The following is a 9,938-nucleotide window of genomic DNA, read 5'->3' on the forward strand; positions in this document are numbered from 1 at the left end:
TTCAAACCACATAAATGAATTAGATAAATAAACCCAATTCAGTTTAATTTAGTTACGACGATTTCCCTTTATATTATTTTAATCAGTTTAAGACGAATACTTATATTGCCTTTTATATTGTGGTGGATTTTAATACATTTAAAATGTTAAATTCTGAGCTAATTAGATGCGAGTTTTAGAGTAAACTTGAACGGGTACTTTGTTTTAGTTATTTATATGTTGCTTTCGTTTTGAAATATTAGTTATAAAAATATTTGTGCATAAATTAATTATCCACTTAATACCCCAAATGGAGAAACAAAAATGGAGAAATGATCAAATCAAAGTTCTCAAAAAGTCTAGAGTAATGGTGGATCATTAATGTCTTAAAATTAATTTTTTAATTTTCAAACTAGTCTTAGTCCAAATTTTCGAATTTGAGCCAGGTAGAAACACTAGAGCTCCTCGACATCCCATTTTCCAAGGCTTTCGCACATTCGCTTTCTCAAGCTCACTAATCAACATTTTGGACTTGCTCGAGTTACAAGTAGCAATTCTTTAGCTAGTTTGACGGTTTATAAAATACCCTCTGCCTCACTCATTTGTTTACCTTTAGTTAAAAATACCCCACGCATAATTTAAAACCAAAAAAAAGGCAAATAAATGAATGGAACAAAGGGAATACATCATATCAATTATCAAGGTACATTTTATGACAAGAGACGGGGATGGCGTTACGCATTCTTCATATACCATCATGAAATAACCTATAAACACAGATTACAAACCATGACACTATACTACTACTACTAGCAAATATTACACTTTGTGCTATATATATCAATAACAAATGACGGAAATTACATCCCGACTAGCTGCACACGCCCCGAAATTCTAATACTACTACACCTATATAAATTGAATATAAATCAACCCAATGATTTCTACAACTTTGTACAAAAGCCTATATATATACACACACACACTTATACTAACATGTAATTATGAACACATATGTATAAGCAACAAACCTTGTCGGTTTTTCACGTATCCTCCATTTCCGATGAATAAGAGGCTGCAAGTAGGGCAGCCCCAATACCAGATCCATCTTCAGTGACCATCAACTCCACGAAAGAGCTCAGTTCCTCCCCTAAGATTTCGGTCACTGCCTCATTAAGATACTCCCTGAACATCCTGTAATTTGAATATAGGCCGCCTTCTACTGCCACCACTGCCCTTCGCATCTTGCTGCTGCTTGTGTCTTTGGACCTGCCACCAGCAATCCCACCACTCCCGTCTCGTCCTATCTTTTTCAGTATTCCGATGATGCCGGCTGCCGCAAGTCGGGCAGCCCGACGAGTCACCACGTCACATATGTTCACTACAAGTTTCCGAACTTTATGTGGCACGTCTTGAATCTAAGAGAGAGAGTTTAGAGATGTCAGTATGTCACAAAGGTAGTAATTAATCTTTTAAAAATGCAGAGAACTAGGAACATTTTCACTTTGGCTTCGTAGTTTGGGCTAAAATCTCATTTTGCGAAGGTTTCACAATATTCAGTTAGTGACCAAAGATTTATGTTATCTTCCACCCGTTGAACTGAAGTTTGAAGTTTTTCTCGCGTTAGTAACATAAAGTATAGCATAGTCAAACTTCATTTGTTCATAACGTTTTACAACAAAATGGAGCGCAAAGAAAAATTGAAATACTTCCATGTCACCAAATTAGAGCGATATTTAACTCCATTTTTTGGCAAGCAAGGAAAATTCAAACGAGACTAATTGAGGTAAATGGAAGAAGCATGACATTTTCATTTTTCTAGATGGTAAATGGAGGTGAACTACGACACTTATGTACTTCTAGTTAGACACAGCAAAACGCTTTATAAAAGGCAGCACGGTGCACGATGGCGCGTCCCCACAAGGCGAGGGGGTCCTATCATAAGGGTGTAATTGGGGCAAGCCTTCCATTGCCCTTTTCGCAAAATGCTTTTATATTAGTTTTTTATCAATATTTTGAGAGGCGGGGCAGAGTACTAGTGTTAACTTATTTCAGCCTTGCGAGTGAATTTTGAGACATGCATACCTCAAGAACTTCTTCCAAGATCCTTGCAACTTCTCTCAGGTCAGGAGTATCGTCCTCATGCATTGTAGACATCAAAGGAGTCCTGAGATAGTTTTACTATATCAGCTAAATTCGGCATACACGTACATGTGATGGAAAAAAAAAATCACAGAAGAATATACATAGTGAACAGTGAATAGTCATTTAGTCGATCCCCCTCAAGCCCTAACCAGAACCCAACACTAAAAATAACCCGTGAATGCTATAATCATCGCAGAACTATGCTAATATGACTTGATTGCATGCATTGCAGTATTGCACGCAGCAGTGTTGTGTAGGACACGGCTCTTTTTGTGACAATTTTATGTCGTTGCACTAAAATGAAGTGTCACGAGTGTTGTGACGTGTCCGACAAGCAACCAAAGTGAAGTGTTAAATTATCACAGCCACAAACGGCACGCAATTTCAGTAATGAGACGGTCTTACAAATATTTACTGTAAGACGACTGTAGCTGAAATTAAAATTTCCCCTTATATGTTTTAGTAATCCTTTAGATGTCAATAGCGATCCTTTTTAGGTGCTAACCATTAATGATAATTATATGTAGTGAACCATCTTATATCATTAGTGTACATTTTACAACTCCTATGTCTCTTACTAACCGTATTTCCTAAAGAGCTGTCTCAATAGACCGACAGTTTACAATCTCCTTAGTATCAGCTGCTTGCTTGGCACACAAGCAGCTTCCCACCACTAATACTCGAGCACATAGCAAGTTTTAGACTCCCTATAATCGAGGGAGGTACAACGAATAGCAAGTCAGTACAAATTTTTTTTTTTAAAAAAATAAAGATCATTACTAACAGGCTGCCAGCAATGACAACATACCTCAAGATGAAAGGTTTCACAAGGCTTGACGATATAGGTCCAAATATATCAGATTCCTGCGACATCCTTAGTATTACTCTCCTCGCAATCTCACCCAGGTACATTCCAGATATCATTTTCTCAAAACCCTAGCAAAACAAAACATATTAAATATTAACTACCGTTGAAAACCAAATTTCATCCCTAAAGAGACATAAAGTGAAACTATATGGAAACAAGTCGCACGATCACGGAATTAACCTGATCATTAGGGTTAGGGCTATCAGCATCCAGCTCAATATCATAGATAGTTCTTGGCAAATGCGATGACCAAAAGTTACCCCACTCCATGTTCACCACCTGATCAAAGAAAATTAGAGATACATAAAGATGAAATATATACTCCCTCCAACCCATTAACTAACATCAACTTTGACAGGTATTTTTTCAACTAAACAACAGTAACAAATTTCAAAAGACAAAAAAATGAGTAATATGGAAATAGCTGGAATACTTGGAACTTTACTTGATGGCCACAATTGTCACCCGTTAACTATTGATGACAAATGGGGCAATAAAAATGAGATGGATGTAGGAGAGCCTTGAGACTTAATAAGGAAGAAGAAGATACCATGAATCCAGTAGACGAAGGAAAGCCTTGAGACTTAATAATAGCATCTGCCCTCTCATAATAGCAAGCATTAGTTCCGGTGCCAATAATCACAGCAGCAACAGTGTCCTCGTCATTATAATGGCCAAGCGCTAACGTTCCCACAGTATCATTTACCTGGTTAAAAGAAGAAAAGAAAGATTTATGTCCTTTGACATAAATATTGATGAAACACGCCGAAAAGTTTTATACTTCAATCTATTTGACAAATGACAAGTGTTTAATGTATTTGCCATTATCAAGTTATACAGTAAGAGAGCTACAAAAATATGAGTAATCAGCTTACCAGAGATACTACATGCATATCCAGGCCCTGTCTAGACAAAGCTTGCTGCAAACAATCGCAGACATCCTTCCCTACCTAAAAGACAACACAACTAAAACCTTAGAGAAATAATTTCTAAAATATTTCACACATTTAAATCTTATAGAAGGGATAAAGTAAGAAAGAAACTGGAAATAAAAATCCAATATCCTACACTCAGATTTCAATTTTCAATATCAACGTTGTAACTAAGTTGCCCGGATGTTTATATTAGTTATATGCAAACAAGCTCAGGAAAAACATGGTTATAGACGAATTCTCACACGATATAATGTAGATGGACCATAACATAGGCGACAGGCAGCCAGCCAAAAGCCGACAACAACAACATTACTCTGGTATTTCAAGGGCTCCCATAAATGGGGAGGTAATGGGGGTCGGATACTCAGATGCGAGCAGCCTTACCATTGTATTAACAACAGAGAGAAGTTGCTCAAGATGACCCATAATAAAAATTATATTAAAAATTGCATTAAGTAATTGCTATTCGGTCATAAAAAAAGAGCAGAAAAAATTGAATCCGTGAGTAAAACATCATCTCATGATTCCACTCACCATGTCACGAATTGAAAATCCTTTGGTCCATTTCATTAGGATTCCAGAAGAGACAGACGTTTGCTTCACTGGAAAAGAAAACGTAAAGCCAAGTTCCCTTTTTTTGACTGAAGAAACACTAGAATCTTCATCCGTCTCTTTTTCGACAAACTCTTTTAGTGATTTTGCGATAAAATCAAACAATTCCTACAATGACAGTAACCGTTTCAAATTCCCGCCGCGAACAAATGAAATGGCTATAGGCAATATGTACAAAAGGTAGTGCAAAGCCAAAGATTGAGCAACCTCACTACTGCTTGTCATTAAGTGTTCAGGGATCGGCTTCCTTTCAACATCTTGTCTGACAATGCTGGACCGTCTTCCTCCAAGTTGAACCCGCAACACCCTAAAATTAGTACCTCCAAGATCTAGTGCATAATATACTCCCCTCTCACTCCTAAAGAAAAAGCGTGCGGAAAATATTTATTATTTACGTCAATTTGGTGTACAAAGAAAGAAAGAATGAGCAAAATAGATTCACCATGGTAAGTCAGGTAAAATGTAAGCAACTAACAGCATTGCATGAGAGAAAGACACATAGTTGACTTGAAAAGCCAAAAAGATTATTTACATAACAACAAAAACTGAACTAGGCAGCAAAACATCAGTTATTATTATTTACTAGAGCAAGGACCATGAATTCTAGAATGTCATTCTTGCCCTTTCACAGTGGTGGACGTCCACATTCAATGGTACCAGACTCTCACAGGCTGTCAAGTGTCAAGTATGACAGCTGCAGAGCTAAAAACTCAAATAAAATTATGTCTACCAGGCTCTTACAGAATCATGTCTACCATCGTCCCCCATAGTAAATAAAATTATCACAAGGAGTTAAATTGTACTTGAACGTGTATATGGAAAAATTAATTGGGATGAAGGTAGTAAAATTCCGCTGATGCCACAATAAAACAAAGACTGAAATGGTATACGGAGTATGTTCTAAAAACCAAATGAAAAGTCATGGTCTTGACATTTTACTACCAGTACAAACAATTAACACAAGAAATGAGACTTAATATGGCACATTTAAGATGTTCACACAAAACGGTTTGTTAGCGAAATCGAAATCAAGTCATCTAACTGCATTCACCATACATCAATAACAATCCAATGAGGCACCTACGGTATTCAGGAGAGAGCAATAACAGCTCATTACTGCAACTAAAGTGTGATCAACAGTTAATCATAAAAGGTTAGATATCATTTTAGTACTTGCACAAACACAACCACTTCTAAAAAGGAAATGAGAGGCAAATAATCATAATAAAATGCATCTATAACAATAAATTAAATCAAATATTAATAAAAATCCACAATGTGATCCCCTAACTCAACCAAAACAATCAAAAAACCCGAAAACGACAAACAAACAAATTAACAAACACAAAGAACAAAATCAATAAAACACCCCCAAAGATTCAATCTTGATCAACATTTTTCAATCATGTAATCAAAAATGAACATTTATGATCAATGAAATAATCACACTAAAATTAAACCAATACTCATTAAACCTTACCCAAACAAAACCCTATTGAAAAGGTCTTAGACTAATGGTTAAAACTGAGGTACCGTGACAATAGGTCATGGGTTCGAATCCCCTTCCCCATATATTGTACTGGTTCATTTGACACCCAAAAAAATCCCGGGTCAGCTAACATGAATCATCATTTAAAACCGCTTACGGAACAAACAACCAAAGATTAAACAAACAAAAATGGAAGAAAATTATACCCAGTAGGTAATTTATCAACAAAAGTGAGCAACATTTTAAGCTTAGAGCCACCTTCAGATGCTAAACCAGCATGCATCTCAACAGCCATAGCATCAACAATTTGCTTCAATCTACTTAACGGTGTCCCACATATTTCCTCGAATTCCCTTAATACTCCTACAACTTTCCTCCATTTTCTCCTACTTTTTACCCTTTTACTCACCACCGTCACCGCCACCGCACACGTCACCACCGCCGCAGCCGCGGCCACAGTAAAACCCACCTTCCCCATTTAATTTAATTTAATTTATACTGTTTTTATTGCCCTTTAGCTTTTCACACAAGAAACGTCATTTTCTCGTTTTTGGCGACGTGATTAGCACCATACGACGTCGTTGTTGATCTGGGTAGGGGTAAAACGATGTGTTCTGAAATGGGTAGGGACTAGTTTCTTGAGTTTGTGATTCTATGGCGGTTTTCCGGCGATGCACGCCACCTGCTCGACGAAATGTTTCAGAGAGATTGTAAAAATGAATGCTTTTTTTGAGGGAAGAGGAAAAAAAAGAGGAGCGAAGACGGTGTGTGCTTTGTAATGTGGAGAAAGCGAACCGGTGGGTACTTATAGTACCATCAAAATGACGATTTTACCCTTGCATGATTTTTTATTTCTTGTCTTCTTCTTTTTACTCTTGTGAAACGTACAAATGTACAATTAATCTTAGTTAAAGTCGTTAATGATAATTTATCTTGTGGGTACTTAATGTATTTTATTACATGGTTTTACAATAACAATTGTGTAAAACCAGCTTTTTGTAATTGTAAAGTACTCCCTCTATTTTTTTACGTAGTTGCTCATTCATGTACAGGTTTTACTCTTTCACGGACTTTTTTTCATAATTTTTCCATTACATACCCTTCTCCTTAGAAAACAAGAGAGAAGTTTCTCTCTAATCTTTTTCTCCCTTCATCTTAACAAATTAATCAAAATATAAACAAAAATCATCAATTATGCACATTATTCATAAATTAAACAAGTAATTAATCTAATTTCATTTTTAATACATCAACTTTTTATACCAAATTAACTAATTGTATATTCAATTAAGCAAAATTTACAATTAGGGTTTTATTTAAGAAGAGAGGTTGGAGTGACTGGGGTGGGGACATAGCCGGTCGCCGGAAGGGGATGGAGCGGGGGGGGGAGTCGCCTATGTAGGGGGTGTGGCTATGGTGGTCGTGGGGTCAAGTAGGGGACGGATGGTGGTCAAATTAGTGGTGCGTATCAACGTATGGGGTAGAGTATGTAGAGAGGGTGTTGGGGTCCGTGCGGTGGACGGCGTGGGTCGGCGATGGCGGTGGTAGGGAAGAGGGTCGACGACGGTGGTGGTAGAGACGGGGGTAGCAGATGGTGGAGGGGGAAGTTATGGTGGACGAAGGGTGGTTGTTTGTGGGATGAATGAAAAAAATTGTTTGTGGGGAATGTGGGCAGGGGCGGTGGAGGTGGTCGGCGATGGGCGAGGTGGCCGCCAGTGGAGTGGATTGGCCAGAACGAAGGTGGCAGGCAGTTGGTATAAGGGTTGGAATAAGAGGAGTAAATGAAAGAATTAAAATGAAGGGTATAATGGTCATTCCCGTCCATGAAAGAGTAAAATCCGTCCATGAATGAGCACCACCCTTTTTTTATACTCTTATATGACTTTCTCACATTTCGAGACACTCCATTCTCTCTTCAATATCTCTTAAAATAGACTAAATATTATGATATGTATACTCATATGAAAGAATTTTTCGTAAGTAATTTAATGGTACCGTTTTTATATTTTTTGAACAAATATATTTTTGTAAATATTAAAGTCAAAGGCTTACCTCGTAAATGCAAAACGTCATATATAAAAAAATGGAGGGAGTATGATATATATGGATATTGTTTTATTCTTTATTAAAAAAAGAAATTCACTGTTTTCTAAAGAGAATCATTTATTTTCCGAGCGTATGGTAAAATTGATCTCGCAAAAATATGAGTTAATCTACAATTTGTCATTACAAATAATTAAAGAGATTGAAAAATGGTAGATTGAGATAAACTCTTTATCTATGATAATGTAGAGCTTGATTTCTTTCTATATATCTAGATGGATATGTTTCTCATAAAATTCACATGATTTACCATTTTTTTCAAATGGATATATAAGGATAATATAAATGTATACGAGAGGCTAATCACGGAATACATTTTTTTTGTATTATTTCAGCTCAACGATCTTATTAACTGAATAAATTAATACTCCGTAACGAGCTAGAGAGATATAGTATCCCGCTAAGAGGTCTTCTTATTTAGTACTTTATTTACAATAATTTAGATTTATGTGGCGTTACTCCCTTTGACACAATCATCCCCTATTTACTAAATGAATAGGTGAACTCACGAGTTTTCCCTCCAAAAAGCATATTGTTAAATAAGGAAGTTAATGATAATTTAATTGTATTCACTAAATTAGGAAATTAATAATTATAATGTATTTCATTATATATTTCTTTTCATTAAAATTAATCTTTCATCAATATATATAATTTTCACTAAATACTAAACTATAATATTTTAATTAAAGTATGCACGATATAAAACTATAAACCATTAACTTTGTGGTATAAAAAAAACTTGTTTTTTTTATAAGAAAAAGTACATTTAAGCAAATTACTCAATTCAATTTGATTAATTTTCAGTTTTATTTATTTTTTTGCTCGAAACAAAATACAACGAGAAAATTGAACAATTAATGAGATACCATTATTATTTTACATTCAATTTTACTCAGTTTTCTTAAATAATTTTACGGTTTAATTTTTTTTTCTTATATCAAAATATAATGACCTAAAATATGAATTTTTTTTGGTACATAAATATAAAAAATTAATGAGGTGTTAATTTAATACTCGTATAATTTAGTAAATACAAAAATAAGAACTCTATAAATATCACGCATTTATTGCGCGGAATCTAAACTAGTTTATTTACGTTTGATTAAAATACTCTCCACAATAAATATAAAAGTTAAATAAATAAGTGAGACCGGAAAGATTATAACTTACTAATGTTTAATGGTCTAGACGAGGAGTTATGTAGACAAATTGTAAGACTAACGGATCAAAATCACTTGAAAACATTATTGTTGTTACTATGTTTATTTGACTTTCATTTGTGGTCAAAAACACAAAATTAATTAACTTTGTGCTTTTATGGACTAGATTCATTGTGATATTTACTGATTCTGCCATTGTCCCTTGAATGAGTTGGTGGGCTTTGCCTTTGTCTTGTGGAGTGAAAGTGAATTAAAAAAAATTGTAATTTAATTTGATGATTTTGACCTACTCATGGTGACCTTTTCTCGTAAGAGGAAAATTATAAAGTACTAGGTAAACTAAACACGGTGACATGTTTTGATGACATTGTATTATCATCATTAAATTAATGTCCAATGTAACCTTTACAAACTACTATAAATACGAAGTATATTTTATGTTTGAAAGAAAAGTAAGTATCGGAGTTATATACTCCGTAGTTGTTATAGAAAATTAAAAATACTAGTTTTATACCATGTACGAGTTGCTTTTTCAATTAGGTTGGGTTAGAAAGTTCACTTTTATGTCCTTTTTTTTTTTTTTCCATTTGTAAATTTGATTATTATATTTTTAATAATTAATATTAGTTTAGACCCGTGCATTA

The 9,938-nt window shown here is 35.0% G+C and overlaps 1 protein-coding gene across 1 annotated transcript; it reads right to left on the reverse strand.

Annotated features, from left to right (window-relative positions):
- Nucleotides 1-651: 651 nt before the first annotated feature.
- LOC141657809 (hexokinase-3-like) lies at nt 652-6,808 on the reverse strand. The gene is made up of 9 exons (XM_074465155.1): nt 6,235-6,808; nt 4,747-4,897; nt 4,462-4,647; nt 3,868-3,942; nt 3,543-3,698; nt 3,173-3,271; nt 2,933-3,060; nt 2,065-2,146; nt 652-1,397 (listed from the first exon to the last, which is right to left on the reverse strand). The coding sequence occupies exons 1-9, from the start codon at nt 6,504-6,506 to the stop codon at nt 1,023-1,025; spliced, it is 1,524 nt and encodes a 507-aa protein (XP_074321256.1). The 5' UTR covers nt 6,507-6,808; the 3' UTR covers nt 652-1,022.
- Nucleotides 6,809-9,938: the final 3,130 nt, after the last annotated feature.

The sequence above is a fragment of the Silene latifolia genome, chromosome 5 (assembly GCF_048544455.1).
Source record: "Silene latifolia isolate original U9 population chromosome 5, ASM4854445v1, whole genome shotgun sequence".
Taxonomy (NCBI): domain Eukaryota; kingdom Viridiplantae; phylum Streptophyta; class Magnoliopsida; order Caryophyllales; family Caryophyllaceae; genus Silene; species Silene latifolia.

What these genes read in the sequence shown, in the direction of transcription:
- LOC141657809 (XM_074465155.1), bottom strand. Translation starts at nt 6,506, where the DNA reads ATGGGGAAGGTGGGTTTTACTGTGGCCGCGGCTGCGGCGGTGGTGACG. An exon ending in GATTTTCAATTCGTGACATG is followed by an intron (nt 3,943 to 4,461) that starts GTGAGTGGAATC and finishes GTTGTCTTTTAG; the next exon opens with GTAGGGAAGGATGTCTGCGA. An exon ending in TCTTGGAAGAAGTTCTTGAG is followed by an intron (nt 1,398 to 2,064) that starts GTATGCATGTCT and finishes TCTCTCTCTTAG; the next exon opens with ATTCAAGACGTGCCACATAA.